We start from the raw sequence: 22,250 nt of genomic DNA on the forward strand, positions 1-22,250 counted from the left end.
TTTTATAAAAATTAAAAAATATTATTTTAAATAGTGGAATCCGAATAAGTATGCTAAAAGTATTTTGATATTTATTCAAATTTTACAATGAAATAAAAACAAAAATTGAGTTCGAATGCATTTCGATCCGTCTAACAGACCATCATCAGCGACACGACTGAAAACATGAAAATTTGCATTACAAAATCAAACAGTAATTTCTTAGAACAAAACCTTTTTGAATCATTCAAATTATATAACAAACGTAAGACAGAGAGAGAAAAATTATATATACACGTAATGAAACGAAAGAAGCAATGTCTGTGGACAGAGTTAGATGTTTACATTTACAAGCAAAGACCAAACAAGACCGAATCAATGTTCCCGTTATCAGCATTAAGAGCATTGCTGTCTCTCTGTATGTATAGACTCTCGTACGCATCAAGTTTTCTGTCATCATTCACACACTTAAGCAAACGAACATTTTCTGTAGTTGTGTTGTAATGCCCTTCGCTGATTACGTGATTAGCATACGCTGACTTTCTCGGTTCATTATTGCGAATGTATGTGTCGTGGTTCATTAGTTTTAGTTTTAGTTTGTTCAACCGATTTTTCTGAAAAGAAAATCATGAACACGTATGATTCAAATATGGTTGATGGTTTTCTAATTTAGTTTTTGAACACATTGGTTTCAACAAAGTTCAAAACCAAAACAATATAAATCGCATGAATGAAAACTGTGACTTCAGCTGAGTTGAATTTTCATTCATTTCTACTTTGCCGATGTTTTGGTTTGAGAAATGTTTCCGATGATATCTTAAAAAATCATAACGATGACACCAGTGGTGTCACCATAGATTCTGACGTCCTGAGTTTTAGGGGGAGGGGGGTAATTTCAAAACAAAATTCGAAAAATCTGGGGGGGTGATTTCAAAAAATTTCGTAAAATCTGGGGGGTAATTTCAAAATTGTCGAAAAATCTAATCTCTAAGAAATAACAGAGAAATAGCACTTTAGCTTAAGTGTTTATATTCAAATTGAATAATACAATACATAAAAGTTGATATGTAACATTCGATTCGATTTGAAAGTTACTGATTTGACAATTAATCAAGCAAAAATATGATCAAAAATCAAGGGGGTGATTGGTAATTTTGTAAAAATCAAGGGGGTAATTGGTAATTTTTTAAAAAATCAATGGGGGTCATTTTTTAGCCGCTTTTCAGGTAATATGGGCCCTATGGACCCACGTCAGAATCTATGGGTGTCACACCACATGCTATTTTAGTAAAACGAAAGTTCAGTTTTTGTAAAGAAAATCGCCGATAGTCATTTCATTTTTAATGCTAAAAGGACCACTAGTTTTTTTGAAATACAGAATTTTTCAAAAAATCACAATCAAGAAACAAAATTGACATGTAACCAAAGAATTTATACCAAAATACAATGAGATTATACAAATTTCAATTCTGATATTGAACTGATAAAAAGTTCAATAGGATATTCCAAATAAATTTGTCGAATTTGTTCCTAATGTACATAAAGTTAGTCAAACCCGGTAATATAATAATAATAATAATAATAATATTTATTCACCGCCAAAACTGGCTGAATCATGTTTGAGTGTGTACATAGCTTTTTATACATGTATGGTGGGAAAAAGGTTTGAATCACATCTGATCACCGTTAAAAACCACATCTTTTCAAAATTTAATAATTAAATATCATTTCCAAATTGAATTTGGAGAGAGTTTGATAAATATATAAATAAATAAATAAATAGTTAAATAGTTGATATTTATATTGCACTGAGTACAATGAGTCAAAAAAAATATGTAAAATATCACATTAAATCGTTTACGAAAACAGTATTATGATTCGACACTAATGACAAGTTAGAAAAGTGATTACCAATATTGATTGGTTCAAATTAAATAATTTAATATACATTCAAAAAGGGTTCAAGTCTAATCCCGACTATTTGAAAAATCCTCAGGTAAAATATTAAAACAAAACTTGAAACAATTTTTTCGAATTCATTTTTTTAATTGTCGTCGATTTCATGGAGTAAAACATATAGAAACAATATATACAGACAAGCCGAATATTGCGTTAAACATATATTTTGCTACATGCTACGACAACGCCATCTCTGTTTCCCCATGTGTGTAGAGTATGTTCAATATTGACGTATCATTCAAACGTGTCAATTTTGTACCGCAAAAATAGCTGTCATCGTGAAAATATGTCAACAATATTATTCATTGAAATTTTTGAAATTGACTGTGCCGTGTTTATTTTTTAAAACAATTTTCAAATGCATATTTCTGTAAATCTCATTTCAACGTTTTGAAATATTTGTACAATTCTACATGAATAATATTTTAAATTTTTTAAACTGGGCCGGTATTCTAGAACAATCCACAAAAATCGTTCGGAATCATTTGTTTATATAAACAACTCAGCTCAGTGAAAACAATAAAAGTTATTGTTATAATTATATTAACACTCACATTACTACAATCACTATAACAACCACTTCTATTGTTTTCAGTCCGATTCAGCGCCTGACCGTAGCTAATATTTTGAGTGTGTAACAATTTTTTTAATATTTTCAATGTTTGGCGACAAATGTAGAGCTCTATTAAAGTTATATTTTGGTACTTTTGGTGTCCATATTTGACGCCAAACGTTGAAAAGACAAAAAAATATTAGTTTCAAATGAATAAATATATTGTCGGAATAATTCCACTGTTGAAAGAGGTTTCGGAATAATTCCGAACAAAATAAGTGGAATATTGTTTATTTTTTTTTGTCTTATGAATAACGACTATTATTCTCGTTATGTGCTACAATATTATTCAAAACATTATTCATTCATAGAAATATGTTTTTCGGAATAATTCCGAACAAATTGATCGGAAAGTGGCATTAGAATACCGGCCCTGAAATGAAATTTTCAGCATAGAAACAGCTTCTGCTGCAAGACCAAAGATGTCGTTTTCGGGGGAGATTCGTGTGACGTTTTCATATAAAACATATAGCGCATTACTCGGTTAATACAGACTATCATCACACTTTATAACAGAGGAACGAAACATGCTGTGTATGAAAATACTTATACATGTGCGCATACTCAGCTTCGTTTCTGTGATGACCACTTTAAGCATACATGTGATGCTTGTGTATGTATTGTTCCTTTAATCTCTACAGTGTACTGTCAATTTCGCTCCTTCAAATCGATGGCAATTAATAGTAAAATGAATTTTGTTTCAACAAATGATTTTAAAAATGGTTTCCAAAAAATGTGGGATTAAAATATTTGGTGGTTCAATAAGTCTTTGGCCTGACAACCAGGTCGTGTCACTAATAAAAAATCTCTTTATTTTTTAAAAGTACCATCTGTCTCTAGACTACTGGAAAAATTTCAGACGAGTCCGTTCACGGACCTATAATTTACAGCGCTTGAAAGAGACCAACCTCTAGTTTTTATCGAAAAATGGAAAAAAAAAGAATTCGATTTTTTAAATCAACAACAATTTTTGTAAGACAAATCTATCAGCAAAGCTTAAACTAAGCTTGGTGATATTGTTCAGACTCTCTTCTATCTACTGGAGCTAGTAAGAAGTTCTATATTACTTTTGCATGTGGTAATACAGGCAACGGAAAACAACTACCCCAAAAATGTCTCTTTTTGAAGAAATGATTAAAAAAATCCAAGATCTTGCTTTGAGGGTCTGCAATATCCTAGTGAATAATCCAGAATAGATCCGAAGCATCACGTGGAACAGAACATTTCGATATATCAGTCCAACATTTGTGCATGCGGGAGGCTGCCGCATTTGTTCACAATGGTTTTGAATGGTAGTTTTATTGCGATGTTTTAAGCATTCTATGCACAAATAATGTAAATATTTTTGTTGATAATTAATTAGCAGTATCCTACAGAACCTATTCAATCCATTTTGGGATAAGGTATAGTCTACACGGTCATCAAAAACCGATATGTCCGCAAAAAGCCATATAATCCCTTTTTTTGTTCGAGCTCGCGTTTTGTGGGACCGTGTCTTTGAAAATATTGTTTTATCAACTGAAATAAGTTGGAACGATGCCAAATGATTAATTTGTGTCATTTTTAAATTTTTTGAATCAAAAGATTACTGTCTTGAGAGACAAAAAATATATTTCAAAATTTTCACAACCTGGTGTCTCTCAAAGCCAAACAGGTGATATTAATTTTCTATGACTTTGATAACGAATCACTTTGTTATTTCCGATGTGGCTTGGTGGGACCTCTATCTATGCTCTGAGTGGAATAATAGTGCAATATAATTCCTTCCCTTCCGAATAAAGTAATAAAATATTGAAATAAGGTGTATTTTGAGGTTGGTCTCTTTCAAGCGCTGTAACTCATACGTCCGTGAACGGACTCGTCTGAAGTTTTTCCAGTAGTCTGGAGACAGATGGTACTTGTCAAAAATAAAGAGATATTTTATTCGTGACACGACCTGGTTGTCAGGCCAAAGACTTATTGAACCACCAAAATGAATTCTTTTATTTTATTTTAAATTAAAGTGAAAATTTTGTCTCAGAAATAGCTACTGGTGTGTAACCAAAGATGGCGTTTTCGGTTTAGATGCCACTGACGTTTACATATAAATATGTCAACGCAATCCCCGGTTAAGTTAGTCATTGAAGTTGAAATTTTGAATGTTCAATGAATTGAAGTCGTTGCATAAACGATGAATAACTTAAATGTCTCTTACATTAGTTTCCATCCAAAATGCAGCACCACAAAAGGTATACGTGTTGCAAAACGGTGTGTTTCATTAGATAAAGATAGTTTGTAGTCTAAAAATGCAATGCGATTGCTTAAAATTGCATGCATGCATATGTGATGTCGACACCAGTCTACTTGCTAACAATATTGTATATTTATATTAATTATTATAATGTCTCGCCCACCCCGTTTGGACAAGACAATGAAGCATACAAACTAAATTGCGTGTCCGATATAAAATCAAAATCGTGAAATTTAAAGCGATTAAGTTACCGGTTCATATTGTGTATTATGTTTGAAAATGCAGGGGTCATTATTGTAATTTGATGTTATTGTTGTTGGTTGCGTTGCGATACACAATAGCCGGGCCACATATATTGTTGTCGGTCAGCAATATTTGAATAGTATATTTTATTTGATTTGGCAAATATTAGGTTCGTGATCAATTGTGTGAGGCTTTAACGCGCGCGTTTCGAAAAAAGGAAATCGATCCGAAATGATGAACGAATCACGAATGAAAACGAACAGACAAATTGTAGAAGGCGAATTGCCTTCACTTTTGAACAAGGATTAAAAAAGTTGTACGATTTTTGCATGGTAATACCAACGATATATTTGAAAGATATAGTTCGTGCAGAAAATTTCTTCCTCCATTTCACATGCCACATGATAGACATAAAAGACCACGTAAGGCTTATTCATTAAAACACCCTCAATTTAATAGCCGTCGGGTAACGAAAAACGGAGAAACAAAAAAAAAAAAAACGATTTGGACTCAAAGTAGCACCCACGATTCGATTTTCTCGGCTCGTCAATTGCCGATTTTCCGACTCCAATTCGATTTCGAATACGATTTCATTTGAATGGAATTTTTCCATCAAACAAACGTGATTATTATTTGAATTTTTCACAACGAACACGAACAGCAAAGAAAAAAAGGGATTGAAAGCGCGCACGTGATGTGTGAGAAGAGCAATGTAAACGAAAATCGAAATGATAGGAAAATTGCACGCGATTTTTTTCTCTTCATTTTTTGAGAAATGCTTCTAATCGCCACAATTCGATTGATTTTTTTTTTTTAAACACATTTTCGTTCCCATTCAAACACTTATTAACATATGTTAAGAAAGTCTTTGGACTAAATTCAGGCGTTTATTGCGGTACATAAACAAAAATAAAAATGCCAACCAATGCACATACGATACTTAACGGGACTCCTACTCTATTGTCAAACTCAAATCATTCAATTATATTTATTCGCAATGACGTACAAATTGGATTTACGAAAAAGTGTCTCAAATTTCAGTTTTTCGATCTAATTCGAACTAATGTGAGGTGGCGCTGATCAGCTGCGTTCGCATAAAAAACTTCCCAATCTCATATACGCCAACCCCGCTTGGTGTAATGCAAATGTGCTATTCGATAGCCCATGAATAAAGGTTTATACCAATAAAAAAGAATTTTATATTGTTTGTTTTTTTTCAAACGGTGGACATCTGAATTTAGTCCAAAGACTTTCTTGTTCATGTTACATATGTTCGTATCCATTATCCACTCACATTTAAATCGAATTTTTGCTCAAAATCAGCTTTTATTTTTTGTTAATCAAACTTTTTCGTTTAAATCAAGTGAAAGTTATAATATTCTATTTATTGAATGAAAATTCATTTTTTTTTTCACTTTAAAAATAAATATTTTCTATTTCAAATTGAATTAAGGTATCGACTGTTGCTCAGCACAGATCAGAACGTCAACATTCAGCAGTAGCTGCGGCGGCTGCCGAACGTACACTTCGTGTCATTGATCGCATTGGACAATCGGTAAATTTGGCTGTGGAACGTTTTGTTACTGTCGGCGAGACCATAGCCGACGATAGTGACCAAATTAAAAAAGATATGTTCGATGCATGCAAAGATGCTCGACAAGCTGGTATGTTATTCGGAGTTTTTTTTTTAGTGAATTGTAGTTTTTGAATAATTCAATGTAAACATTTTTATATCTCTTTTAATAGCACTTTCAATCGAAAGACTATGCGAAATCATTGCCAATGGCATTGAATCAGATGGCAGTTTCTGTGATCGCCGAGCGCATATGGTTCGAGCTCTGCGTGCTCTTCTCCATTCAGTCACACGAGTCTTATTAGTTGCCGATATCGTAATTGTAAAACAAATGATGCTTCCTATAGACAAGGTTTTTTTTCTTAACAATGAAATAAAATCGCTTTGCATTCGTACCTTGGTCCTATTTGATTCGAATGATTTCACGCAGTCAATTTATTTATTCATTATCTATTTGTTTATTTCAGATGCCAAAAGGACTGAGCAGACTGGAAGCAGTTGCAAACTTTACCGAATTTATTAAGGCATTCGCAGTGTGTGGTGCCGAAATGGTTGAATTGGCGCATGTGACTTGTAAGTACTTGTAAATGGTGAATATTTGGCTATAGTTTTATCCTTTTTGGATTCGAAATAAAAGAGTAAAGCTTTTATGTCTTTTGAAGAGTTTATGTCCGTACAAAATTAATAATTAAAAAAATTGAAAACACCAAAGGTAATCGCCAAAACGATCCAGAAGATGAGCGAAGACGAAGTCAAATGATGGGCGCAAGAGAGGTGTTGGAACGATCATCGGTTGTGTTGTTGACGTCATCGAAAATGACATTACGTCATCCGGAATGTATACATGCAAAAGAGAATCTTGAGACAGTGTTTTGTCAAATGCGTCGCGCCATGGATTTAATTCATTTTGTAATTAAAGATAGCATATTGGCGGCAAAGCAAAGTGATCGTAACCGAATAAAGGACTGGGATACAGATAAAGGGACAGCATCGAGTTGTTTACGAGTGTTTGCCCGTTTAATGGAAAGTTCACGACCTAGATTTAGTGCATCGGGTACATCGATTTTAAGCACATCAAAGCCTACACTAAAGGACATATCATCGACAGGTAACTAATTTGAATGAGAGAAAATGTTTAACAAATGGATTTTGATTGAAATGAATTTGTTTAGGTCGTGCAATCGACACAACGCAAGAAGGACGTGAGTTAATGCGAAGTAACAGTGAACGAGATCGTCACATGACAAATCATCATCACCATGTATCATCTTCATCGACATCATCGTCAACGCATCGAAAATCATATCGGGATCCATACGAATACCACAACAATAGCAGCAGCAATGGTATTAAAACAGCGAATGTCACATTGCCCGATGCCGATTGTGAGATGTCTGGCTATCGAATGGTGCCACAACAATCGAGATCAATCGGTTTTTATACAGGAATTTCGATAATATCTCCGCAAATTCGTGAAGAAATGGTCTATGCACTCAACAAGTGTGTGGAAAAAACGCAAGATTTCACCGATTCAGCATACACAACGAACGAACATCGTGAAACAATATTGCTGTTGTGCGATCGCATGCGTTTAGAATTGAATCAATGTCATCGTGTGGCTGTGAACATGGAACAATTTCCAAATTCACGTTTTGATATCGATGCAGCTATTGATAGTGTATTAAGCGCTGCCCAAGATCTATCATCATCGCTGTCAATGGCTGTGGCTGATCAAATACCCGAACTCCATCACATTCTTAAAATAGGCATCGAATTGGTTAATTCACTCAGGAATATCGCCTTAAATCAAGAACTTGATCGACTGCAAGAGTGCGCAGATCGTTTTCACGACTATTATGACCACATTTTGGAAGTGAGTAATGGTTCTCTTTTTTTTTGTGTTTTGACCACTTAAATGCATACTTTTTTATTTGATTCGATTGAATTAGGTCTGCAAACTTTTACGTCATATTGCCTTAACTGAAACACAGCAAACCCAAGCAAAATTCACTGAGGTAAATTTACGAATTTATGGACCACAAGTATTGACAGCGGCGCGTGCATTGTCCGCGCATCCAAACAGTAAAATCGCCAAAGAGAATCTCGATGTGTTTTGTGACATGTGGCAATGGTTATCGGGTGATGCAACATCGGTCTCAAAGGAATTGATTGAAACAGTGCAAGCTATTTCAAAACCAGATCGAACCGAATATTTGAGTTTACCGCGACCTGGGGTGAGTAACACACAACAATTTTATTCTCACTTCGAAACGAACAAATTAAACAAAAACCACCGCTTTCGTTTTTGACATTGTCATAAGAAGCGGCTAACCGCATGGAATATAGGGCAAATTGGGGAAGGCTAATCAATAATAATTTTCGCTAAAAACATGATTCGCTACAGCTGTCCAACTATTCTGCATATAAAAATCAAAATTTAATACAAAAATTTTGTAAACTTTTTCTTTTCCATTCGCAGAAACATGGCACAACATCAAAACCACTGAAAGCTGTACGTTTGGATCAAGAAGAGCAAGAGAAAATCGCAAAGGCTGGATTGGAAATGAAAATGTCAGCAAATGAAATGGATGCCGAAACGGACAAATGGAATATGAACGATGAAAATAATGATATTGTTAAACGAGCAAAAAATATGTCAACAATGGCCTTTTCCATGTATCAATTTACAAAAGGCGAAGGCACATTACGCACCACACAAGACCTATTCACGCAAGCCGAATATTTTGCCGAAGAAGCAAATCGATTGTACAAAGTTGTGCGAATTTTTTCATACCAAGTACCGGCAGGTGATTCGAAAAAAGAGCTTCTCGATCAATTGGACGTTGTTCCAACGTATGTGCAAACACTTCAATTTACCGTTAAAGATCCGACAGTTGGCAAAGCGGCCACATTTGTAAAAGTCGATCATGTCATTCGCGAAACAAAGAATTTAATGAATGTGATCAATAAAGTGGTGACCACTTGTTTTGATTGTGCGGCTAAGGTAAGATATTTTTTTGGATGATAGTTGTTTTACGAAGAAAAACAGAAATAAATAAAAAAAAATATCTTGAAAATGATATTATGTAGTTCAAAATTAGAGAAATTTATTTCAAGGCATAATCGTTAATTTTGATTTTCAGTATAAATTGGACTTCAGCGGATTGACGGGTCGTTCAACAACCGGACTACGAGATGATGATGGTGGTAGCGGAGTGGCAGGTGATTCAAAAGGTTCATCAACAAGTACCGAAGCGAGCATGTGACAGTACGGGATGCACCGAAGGGGTGCCAAAGGTGATGCACGTCGAACGCGTGTATCATTTCTACTATTCTAGAACAAATAAATCAAGTGGTCCATTGCGTAATCACATCTCATGCCACGTATATATCTCAATCTTATAAAAACAATGACAGAAAACAAATTACATCCAGACAATCCAAAGTCCTTGATGTTTCCCCGCAGTGGGGCATGCTTTTATCATGCATTGGAGACAATATTATTTAGTAAATAAAATGTTACGTCGCCGCAAACGATCACTAGCACACACATACACATACACACACACACACACACACACACACACACACATACTCATAATACACGGATTATCGCGATCATTTTATATATTTAAAAACACCATGTGAAGAAAACAAAAATGAAACATTCTTTAGAGGCAAGCAAAAATATATATATATATATATATATGTTTGTGATATATGAGATTAAAAATTATTTAGATGAAACAAACCTATCAAATTGTGATGCCAACAAACAACCAAACAAACAAGAATTAATTAACACGAAATAAAAATTAAAGAAACAAAAACATTATTTATTCGAACAATAATGAACGAGCATAAGAGAATATATATTCAGTTATAAAATTGGGCTCTTTAATGACAATATCTACAAATCATAATGAATGGACAAGTTGTCAACCAACAAACAAATCAACTATAAAATCGAGCATATATTTCAGAAGAAAAAAAATCCACAACAAAACCCATTAGCATTTAATTAGATGAACTTTGATGTAAATGTATAAAAGAAAAATCAAGAATCATGATGATAGTTTTTGTAAGTAGAAATCACAGTTAAGTTTAACTCTTGGGAGAAAGAACAACAAACAACAACATATATATATATATATAATGTATTCGGACCTCTTCTATATATCCTTTTCTCTTCTCCTTGACTCAATCAAATAGTTTGTAGCTAGACCAAAAAAAAACGGCTCACACAAAAATTGAAAAATACTATTTATTATATTATATAGATAAACATATAAGTGGAATGTATCAAGGGTAATTAATCTTAACACACACAAAAAAGATACATTTAATTCATTGTGAATGGACACAATATATAGTCTATATGAATGTCCAAGAATGAAAGTGAGTCTTCTCGTGAGATTTTATTGAAATGTAACACCGCCATACAAAAAATGCTGACTGTCAGCAACTTTTGTATGGCGGTGTTACATTTCAATAAACTCTCACGAGAAGACTCACATTCATTCTCGGACATTCTATGTGGGCATATTACAACAATCTGACCATTTAAAAATGTCCCCCAATTCAGATTTATTTTCATTTTCTCTCGCTCTCTTTACATCACATTTTCAACGTATTTACGTTTTTTTCTAAACAATAAATTTTTTTAATGAAATTTCTGCGATTTCATAGCATATATGCATGTGATAAAAGAAACATTACACTTATACTTGTTTTATTATCAGTGTTAAGGCGTTCAAAATTTAATACGATGTAATTTTCACCGAAAAAATCATTCCATTTTCTATAATCAGTTCATATCGAAGCAAAGCAAATCCTCCAAAAAATTACTGCAAAATGTTTCTTTTGCACAAAAAATATTTTCAGGGGTGGGAAGGGGAGGTGTAATGAAAATTTCTTCTAATTTGTAAAGGGGTAATTTCAAACTTTTCAAAAATTATGAGGGGGTAAATATAGCTTTTAGTGTAAAAATAAGGAGTTTTTTATTCCATCTGGATCATAATTTATGACCGAGGGAAGAATTGTCCTTCAAAATCCCTTGTAAATTGGACGATTTTTCAGGGAAAAGAATTTTCCCAAAAGTCCATTCTGTCTAGTGCAAACACCTTCTCGGAAAGAGTGAATTTGTAAAGGGATAATTGAAATTTCTTCTAATTTATAAAGGGGTATTGCCAAAATTTGATGCCTCAGAGGGGGGTAATTCCTCCCCTCCACCCCCTGTCTGCCCAGCTATGCTTGCATGAACTTATTTTGCAATAGTTTTCAATTTTAAGGATCAGCGAAGGCTTTTTTTGTTCAGTTACTACCAAATTGAACACATGAAAAAATGCAAAGAAATTCCGAAAAGTCGTTGTAGTCGTATTGGAAATAAGCAAAATCATAAAAAAACGATGGTTAAGAAATGTAACATTTAAAATGTAAACTGCAGTCGGTTGAAAACTGTCAGAAATGTCGATTATCACAACCTTAAGAACCACAACCTCTTTAATATTAAATTCAATTTCCGTTATGTAGACTCAGTGGTACAATGTCATAGCAATGGGTCTTATCGTTTGGTGACTTTCAATTGCTATCGTATCGTACCATCCATTATACTATCATAAAAATTGATAGCGAAAGAGAACTATTTAAAAATTAGAAAACGTACAATTCACAATGTATACGTCTGAAATACATGTTTTAAATGAGCTTCAAATGTATGAAAAATATATGAATATCAAAATTCCACACACACACACACACATACATCCAATTTTATGTAAAACTAAAAAATAGATATGTTAATATTCGTCACTGGTTACAAAACAAAATGTGTATACATTGAAATATAGTTGGAATTTTAGAAATGTAATTTTGAATAGAGTTTTGGATAAACCGCCGATTGATGAATGAATTAAAATGCAAATAGATAGAGCGAAACAACCTCATTTCATCTAAGATGGAACAAAATAAGACATATAAATTCTATATTTTCCATTTTTCCGCTCAATATAGCCGAAACTAGGCTCGATTTAAATGATGCCGATTGCATAATTGATGTATTATTTTGTTTCTTGTCTCTCTTTTCGCTTAGATGCATAAACATGCATAAAAGCAAATTTATCAATCGATTTTTCTGAATTCATTTGGCACACTTGCCTTTTTTATAGATAGAAAACCAAATATAATCTAAATGTATGAAGTCGAATACGTAATTGATGCGTGATTACTTTTGACCTACTTAATATCATCATTTTAGTTGTGTATTCCTGTTTCTTTGTTTATATGTTCCGTCAATGATATGAGAGTCACACTGAATACATATTATTTTGTGATTAATAATTTCATTTTGTGATATGAATTCGGGGGATAAAAGTACTTGTAGCCTCAATAATATCATCGAACAAATAAATCGGTCAATATCGATCTGATTTTCGAGTTGAACATTTTTCTCAACCATTTCCATCTACTTATCTACTCTAAGAATCGTTTCCCAGAACGGTGTTTTCTATTGGAATCTATCTATCCATTGAAATAAAGGAATAAATAATCAATAAGTTAAAATCCATTTTGTGATTTTAAATTGCTGTTGTAGTTTCACAATTCTCACCCTCGTCAATCAAAACGAAGAGAAAAATGCATTGCGGAGAATTTCATTGTTGTGGTATATAGTTATACGTAATTTGTGCGAGGGTTGTATAGAAAACGTGCGTGGAATTTATGTTCGCCATATTGAGAAATATTGAAAGAATAAAAATGAGGGAATTTATCATTATAATAATTAAAACCAAACGAAATCAAATCAGTTAAAAAAACTAATGCATATCATTTCAAAACATTTTCCTATTTTATTTCGCAATGAATTTTCATTTTATTTAACTCGAATGGCATTTGCCGAACACAAAAAATCTTTGAGTACTAATTTAAAAAAAAAAATGATTTATTTAATATTTCTATACAAATGTTTTGTAAGAACTTTCTTAACAAACCAAGACAAAATTGTAAAATGGAATGTGACATTTTACTGCAAAAAAAAAAAAACAAAACAAAAACAAACTGGAATGGTTATTATTTTTGAATAAATATATATTTTTGAAATGTACGAAAAAGGGTCAATATATTTATAGATTTAAATTGAATTTCGATGACAAAATTGATGTCCATGCAAAACACAAACATACATGCGAACAAGAGGCTACGAGTGGTCATTGAATTGGAGGCTCTTTTTGTTCTTCGATTTTCGTTATTTGTCATTAATTAGTTGTAAAAGTTTACTGCAAATTGTAGTCTGCAATCATATCGATATAAATGTATACATCATTATGTTAATTCTTTTCACTTCTTTTTTGCTACATCATATTGAATTGGAATTTAAGTAAATAGCAAATAATTTCAAACGCTAAATTTAACGTCTTAGATGCGTTTTTGAAAAGGAAATGACATCATAACTTTGATTTAACGAAAATAAAAATTAAATAGGATTTTATCTCTCTCTCTTTTTTTTGAATTTCCACATAAACAATGTTTTGTGCATCTCAATTGTGAAACTATTATATCATTGCTTTTAGTCAATTTGCTAGGGGGTTCCGACTTATACGAATGTTGCATTTGCAAGCGAATGTTCCATACATATTTTGCGAATGGAAGCAAATGAACATGTCAAAATGTCACATCTCGCAAACAGTATGCGATATTCGCGAATGACTTCGAATGAAATATACGAATTTTCACAGATGAATATACTTTATTTCGTATATTTTACGTATGAATAGGAAAAGTTTATATTTTGTGAATAAACTGCCATTCGCGAATAGTAAAAGCCCCTAGTCAATTTGCAAAATATCGCATCGGTTATTTGAAGAAAGAAAAACCGATAAGAAATGAATAAAGATTGAAGAATTCAAAAAGTTTTTCTTTTCACGAAGCAGAATGATGATATAATTCTCAAACATACACCAAGAATTAATGCTCCCCGAATAAGTGTTTATATTTATATTGGCATGGGACATTTGCAAAGAGAGTAAGAATTTGAAAGAAACAAAATAAAATAAAAAATAAATTGTCTTCCAATGAATGTGAATGTTCATTCATTTTTGTTTCACGCGAAATGCATTACAAAATCACTCACAACTTTCGTTTTCTGTTGTTGTTGAATAAACTCCAACTGATTATTGATTCAAACTTATTACATAGCAAATAGCAAGAATTCATCAGTGATATTCACATTCAAATTAAAAAAAAATTACGGAAACAATTTTGCCATTCAAAACTTTTCATTTGTCTGCATGAAAATCTTTTCACAATTCTATTTCCATCCAAAAATGTTGAAAGAGATTGTTGTGTGGAACCAATTTAAAAAGCAGAAATAAATAAAATAAACATTGTTAAAATTGCAAATTTTAAGAACCAGAAACGGGACAATTTAATTGAAAACAAAAAAAAATATGTATGTTAACAAAGTAATAATGAAATGAAACACATTTAACTTGTATATTTCCATATAAAATGAGAAGAAAAACACAATAACAAAACAAAACAAAACAAAAAAAAAAGAAACACATCTAGCCAGTCAGGAACCTTATGAAACCAAAAAAAAAATAAAATAAGAAAATATCTATGTTAATGTTATCATTTCGGTTGTTAGTCGTGATGGCAGTGAATTAGATAAAAATATATACATATACCTTTCGCTGTTTTGTCGAACTAAATAAACTTTATTTCATTTTTAATAATTTAATATTTACGAACAGTGGTTTTATTCGAGTATGTACTATTTCCTATGAATAATGCAGAGGTGCACGCTTTCGAAACAACGGGCCACAAACCCTTGATCAAAGTCTACCAATGACAATGGTTTTATTTTTTTGACAAAGATTTTTTTTTCTTAGATTTCGCAATCGTTGAATAGAGTATCTTCATTTCTGAAAAAAAAGAATTTGTTGTCTGTTCATCGTATGAAGAGTATACAATTAATTTTATTATTTTTCAATAGATTTTATTTCAATTCAATTTGATTTGGGATTCGGAAGGAAGTTCACTTTTCTTTTAAGCAAAATGCACTAAAACTTCATCAGACTTAGTTCATGAGAAATCTAGTGAGAAATCTTAACCATTTGATAAATACTCTTAATTGTATGGCTAAAAGCGCCGATAATAAGGAGCACGTAAACGATCCACATGATTAAAATTTATAAATTGAGTTTGGAGTCTTTTATTATTACTTGGTACCAATTTTGTCAAAATATACAATGGAGCCACTTATCTTATCAAATCTTAATTGATTCATTTCAGACATTCAGGTATTTTCCGAATTCTAATAAATATCACAACAGCTGATAACAAGTCAAAAGATGGTTTGAATCGATTACCAATTTATATAAAGTACCGAAGGGTTCTCAAATGGGATTTAAAATACCGGATTTTAAATCAAAATCACAATAATTAAATAAAATGAAAGTATAACTTCTTATTCTATTGTAAATAAATTTATGCTTTATCAGCAATTATTTGCATTTCGCAAACGTTTTCGAGCAACCGTGTGCTCATCTTCAGGTGCTACTTTTTGAAAAAACAATGTCAATTGTCTACTAATTGTAAGTTTGAAAATGCAAAAATAAAGAAAACACAATAATTCGGTTTTACAATTATAGCTCGCCATGGATATTTGATGTGATTTCATATTTGATGTCATACATGCATTAGAATCTCATTTCAAAAATATTAGCTGTTTTCAAGTCAGCTGTTAGTTCGAATAGAGTTGATTGAACCTGTTTATTTTGAATATTCATACTCTCTGCTCTTGGTGAGACATTTTTCATATGCAATAGATGGTGAATTTGAATCAAGATTCAGATTTGCGAGCTGTTAAATTGTAAGTTATATTTATCTCAATCGTGGAAAAACCAGAATAATGAAACCCATACTGACGAGTTAGATTGTCATGATGGTGGTTGTTTGAAAGTAAGTCGGGTACAAAAATATTCTAGTTTCTATTATAATGTATCTATATATCTTACCATGCAAATTTCGGTCTACTAGATGATATTGTCAATCAAAAATGAGTGTTGTTGTTGTTGTCGTTTCATTGCTCTGGGAGAAACAAAGAAATAAAATACTGAAAATAAGGTTGAAGCAAAAGTTTGGTTTACAGAATTTTTTTCTGTATTTTTGAAAAATACACTTGTAATTCGATTTTTGTTTGCAATTTTATGATTATTGATTTGACGATTGTATGTATTTGGAATTTGATTTTTAGTCGTGTTATGTTTTACTTCTTTGATTTGGGTAAATCATGATGTTTCGAATATTAAATTATTCATTGATTTGATTTGAAAAAAAATCAAATCAAAATAAAAAAGTCAAATCATTTGAATTGATGTACACTATTTAAATCAATTAAATCATTTGATTTGATTTAAAATATACACGACCATCCAAATCAAATGTTTTATTGAATTCAAGACATGGGATACTTTGCACACATTAATTTCATTCCGGATCAGGGAACCTTTGATATTCATAAATTTGGGTTCAGAAGTGAATATAGTTTTGAAAATCCGGATTTTTGAAAATTTTCAATGAAATGTTGTTCCATGGTGAAGGTATCCATTTTCGAATTTGAATGAATTTTTCTACTAGAATGTGTTATTTGGGTCTCGTTTTTTAGATTTAAGCATAAATATAAACAATACTGAAAATATAGTGTATCTTTATGCCTTACACCAAAATTCAAAAAAATTCAAAAAAATTCAAACAAATCCAAATTTTTCCCATTTTTGATACTTCGCCGTTGACCCGTGACATCTCAGTTTATATTTTTTTCGCAAAAAAACGCCTGATTCGTGATTAGGGGATCCCATAGCTAAGGTTGTTATCATCGCCGTTAAAATGTTTGAAAAATGCTACACCCTTTATATATATATAATGTTGGCCACGTCTGCCGAATAACCAGACTTCCAAAACATGCATTCGATCAAAGGCTGGCTATAAAATATATTTTAATGGAATTCCCTGCACTTTCTGTAGATAAGCTATGTATACTGTACAGATAAACAAGTGATAAAAGCAAAAAATTGTTGGAGCTTTGATATTCAAGAGTTTCTATGATGCAACATTATGAACAATTTCAGCATTTAGAAAGAACACAAACAAAGCATTTAAAAGTACAATTTTTAACATCAACGGTTAAACAACTAGAGTATTCTATTATATAAATTTAACAGTTTGAATTGAAATGGTCGATTTTCGACCACCAGTGGACTAAGTTCATTTACATCGGCATCACACATGATATTTTTTAAAAAAATGGATTCAACTTTTATCAAAATTCAAACACTGAGTGTAAACATTTTAGTTCTGGCAGATTAGCAAGGGAATAGTTTGGCAACCAATTGATAACTTCGAATAACTTTTTGCAATAATAAAATATACAACAACATATTCTTTCATAGTGAATTTCAGCATGTTTAACCCTAGAACCAGGTGTGCTGTTTACAACTTAATCCCGTGTGTACGGTAAGTCAGATTGACCCGTAGTGCATTTTGTATGGAAATCAGCCATTTTTTAAGAACTAGCTCAATTATTTCATGAATGATCAATTTTATTTCTATGATTCTGACTACATTAGTGGGTTGAAAAGTCGAACTCGCTATATATACACGTAATATACGAAATCCAGACCTAGAAGGCCTTTCGCCCCAATTGATGTATGGTTGGAAAGGCCTTGGTCCATAGATCAAGAAAAAATGTCAAAGTTCGAAAATCGGTCCACCTGTCTTCAAAATATGGTCCTTTCAAGAAAAGGGTCATAATTCAGTTCTACGGCCATAGATGGCACTAAATGGGGTCGTTGACCCCTGAAACATCGATATTCGGATTCTAGAGCTCGATACCTTTTTAACGACCCCCTAACCGTACATACTTTTATATATCACATGTGTATTTTTACACTTAAAACGTAGTTGAGTCCGATCTTTTTCAAACTTTCAGGGATTACACTATGATACGAATTTTGTGTGAACTAAATCAAATAAAAAACCTTTATCGAGGTGAAGAACGAGTGACGAAACCAAAATTTGAAACACAAAATTTCTGATATCAATTTTGTGACGAAAATAGTTGGTAGATATATTTTCTGTGTACTGTGAATATAAACTTAATATACATTTGTTACTTTTATTTGATATCAATAGTTTTGTAGGCATTATTTTCAATGTTAAAGATTCAAGAAACATGAATTTGAATTCAAATACAATGAAAATATGGATTTTTAGTTATTTTTGGATCAAAATCATATAAATTGTGGTTCATAATGGGGAAAAGTGGTTTTTTCTGTGGTGTGTGGTATGCATATTTTTTTATCTTTGACTTGAGGCTTAAATTGATGAAATTTTCAAGAGAACATATGCAGTCTTTTTCGAAAAAATGCTCGTTATGTGTGCGGTCAACGGTCAATTTTTGGTGAGCACCACTTGAGAGCTTACTTTAAGACCTTTCCAACGAAAAAGCATTTGTCCTGGTTATGTCAAGTCTAGGTCCCACACAGCGACCGTATGAAATAATGGACATTTTTGCATGACCTTTTGCATAGTTTGCCAGGAGACTATCAAACATGTAGCTATTTGTTGTTAAAATTTCATATTTCATACATCTAGATATTTTTGTGAAATCGGTACATTTGGCCGATTTTTGGTGGAATAGCCATCCAAAACGGTCGATATTCTGTTCAATTTTGTTTGGCTAGTCACAGAGCATATTTACAGATTCATTGGAGTACATTTTGGCCCATAAAATACTTCAAATGTTAAAAGTAACATTTTTTGTCATTTTTGGCCATTTTTGGCCATATTAGCACTATCAAAGGCCATATCGTGAAGACAAGAATTTTTAGGGATATAAGCTATGTGGCATTTTATAGCTTAGAATTGGGCCTAAAAATCGTTGAAATTTTCAAGTGACCAAGAAAGGCTAGTTTTCGAGCTAATGACCATTATGTGTCCGGCCAAACGGTAACTTTTTGGTTTTTGGCCAATTTGGCAACTTTAAATTGAAATTTTTGGTCCGTAAATGGCTTTATTCGATAGCTCACTTCAAGACCTTTCCAATGATATGATATGTCTGGGGGGGGGTGTCAAGCTATGGCGCTTCGGTGACCATAGGAAAAAAAGTCGAAAAGTGACTTTTAAAGGCCGGCCATGGCCAACATGGCGGCCACATCGAAAAGTGCCGGAACAAAAAAGTCTTAGTTTTTTGTGTACTTTAATCACAGAAAGTTTCAAAAAGATCAAAAACAACTACGCAAAATTGCGCACAGACAGATATACCAAACAACCGGCTAAGCCTATGAAGAGACAGAATGCGTAATCCCCTCATTCATGCCATCTTCTTTTCCATAGTTGAACTCAATTTGTTGCACTGCATTGAATCGAAAAAGAGAAAAAACAACAACAACAATAACATGGCTACATAGATCTGTTGTTCAGTGAGATACGTATAACAATGGAATGAAAGACTGAAGAGAGCGTTAATGTGTATGTATGCATCAGCACAGATGTACAGCTCTGTGTGGCCATACTATTGTTGTTGTTTTTTGTCCTCTTTTTCGTTTCAATACGACTGATCTAAATCAAGTTCACTGGACATAAATGGAGATGGCGTGGGTAAAAATTTCCCGTAAAAATAATTCTCCAATCTCATACAAATATAGACCGGTTGATACCAAATAACTTTTATAGGAAAATCATATAAAATTTTCAAAATGCGGAATTTTTCGAAAAGATTGATCGATTTTGACGGTTAGGGGGTCGTTGGAAAGGTATTGAGCTCTAGAATTCGAATATCGATGTTTCAGGGGTCGACGACCTCATTTAGTGCCATCTATGGCCATAAAACTGAATTTTGACCCTTTTCTTGAAAGGACCATATTTTGAGGACAGGTGGACCGATTTCCGATTTTTTTTCTCTTGATCTATGGCCCAAGGGCTTTCCAACCATACACCAATCGCGGCTAAAGGCCTTCCAGGCTAGAATTTGGAAATTACGTGTATATATAGCAAGTCGACTTTTCAACACACTAATGTGGTTTCGTCACTCGCGCGAACTGCCGTCCGCTGTGATCTCATTTGAAATGACTAGTATAGGAAGTTACGGCTCTGTTCAGGGAGTAATTCTGCATTTTCAGTTTTTTCCCTACACGTCCAGTTTTTTTTTTATTTCGACTTTTTTCGAAAAATGTCGACTTGGACCATCATCGGTGAACATGTATTTTCATAATATCACTCATTATGAAGAGCTAGTTAAAACTATGGTGTCTCCGTACGGAGTCCGTAGTCGACAAGGATGTGCCCTTCAAACGCGGCAATAACCAATGAAATCGATTAACCTGGTGTAAAATAAAAGAGATATATGTGTCCTCATGAATTCAAGAAATTTCAATTTATGTCATATGTTTGCACACATGAAACCACACATTTTTTGAAGAAGCAACTAAAGGTGTCAACCGGACACAGACGGACAGAAATTTGTCCAATTTGGTTCATCCGTCCGGTCCGACTGTCCGAAAATGGGAACGTCCGGTCCGATTGTCCATAAACGTTTGAATGGACTTCGGACGATTGTCCGAACTCACGGACAAATAGGACACACTTTTTTGTCCGGTTGAATTTAAAAAAAAACGAATAAAAAATAAATTATATAAAGAGGTAATGTCAAATGCCTTTATAAAGTCCCTAACGCAGTTTCTTACACTCTTTTACTCACACACAAACAAAACAAAATGTAAAAATACAGCTGTTCGAGCGAACCATTCATAACCAACTTCATGCTACTTGTAGATTTGGAATGAAAATGATGTTTGAAATTTTTTTGATTACAAATGTTTTCGGTAACCAGACAATTCCACTTTCAAAAAAAAAATCTCCTCAACTTTGTAGATCATAATTTTTTGATCCGGTGAATTTTAGAATGAGAAGTGCATCAAAATTTGATGGCATCGCAAAATAAATGTCAGATTCGGTTTTCTCGTACCAAAAAACCCAGGGCAATCGAATGAAAAAAAATACTCCAAAATGGCACCTAACTAAATAAAATGTCTTACATCCGTAAGATGAACGTTTGCGCACTGTGATCTACAACATGCATTTATTACGTATCTTTTACCGTAAATATGAATTCATGAGAAAACTGAATCTGATAAAACATTTGCGATACAAAAAATTTTTGATAGACTTTTCAATGCATGTATAATATCGTAATCAAAAGTTTGAAAAAATTTCAATACAAATTGAGTGGTAGCTCCCATACAAAATTTTCGTTTTTGACCAAAAACTCCATAATTTTGTTCGGGAGGTACCCCTATTATGCATTGAAATCTCTTGATAATGAAAAATAACCTGTGCAAAGTTTCAGCTCATTACGATATCATACAGACATGGCTTTCATACAAAAATCCATTTTTTTTGAATTTTCGTATGAAAAGTGTATCGAAAGTTATTTGTATCGCAAAACTAACGTCATATTCAGAGTCCTCATGAAAAATTACTCATTGTGAACACTGCTTTTGGCTGTAAACAAACGAAATAGGTTTTCATATTGGTAGTGCAACTTAAAAATGTCGTATTTGTGTAAACTTCTTATGTATCATACGCGCCATTTTTTT

General features: G+C 32.7%; 1 protein-coding gene across 2 annotated transcripts in view; it reads left to right on the forward strand.

Annotated features, from left to right (window-relative positions):
- Positions 1-13,415, forward strand: part of LOC116346531 (alpha-catulin) — a 67,741-nt gene extending 54,326 nt beyond the window's left edge. Inside the window, exons 3-10 of one of the 2 annotated variants that reach the window (XM_031776630.1) lie at positions 6,478-6,688; positions 6,771-6,949; positions 7,065-7,170; positions 7,310-7,705; positions 7,770-8,470; positions 8,547-8,831; positions 9,077-9,601; positions 9,741-13,415. In XM_031776630.1, the coding sequence (XP_031632490.1) occupies positions 6,478-6,688; positions 6,771-6,949; positions 7,065-7,170; positions 7,310-7,705; positions 7,770-8,470; positions 8,547-8,831; positions 9,077-9,601; positions 9,741-9,863 (2,526 nt within the window). In that variant the 3' untranslated portion in view covers positions 9,864-13,415. The remainder of the gene's footprint in view (positions 1-6,477; positions 6,689-6,770; positions 6,950-7,064; positions 7,171-7,309; positions 7,706-7,769; positions 8,471-8,546; positions 8,832-9,076; positions 9,602-9,740) is intronic. The other variant, XM_031776631.1, reaches the window with a different exon arrangement.
- Positions 13,416-22,250: the final 8,835 nt, after the last annotated feature.

The sequence above is a fragment of the Contarinia nasturtii genome, unplaced genomic scaffold, assembly GCF_009176525.2.
Source record: "Contarinia nasturtii isolate CC-2019 unplaced genomic scaffold, AAFC_CNas_1.1 Cnas_scaffold_1565, whole genome shotgun sequence".
NCBI classification, from domain to species: domain Eukaryota; kingdom Metazoa; phylum Arthropoda; class Insecta; order Diptera; family Cecidomyiidae; genus Contarinia; species Contarinia nasturtii.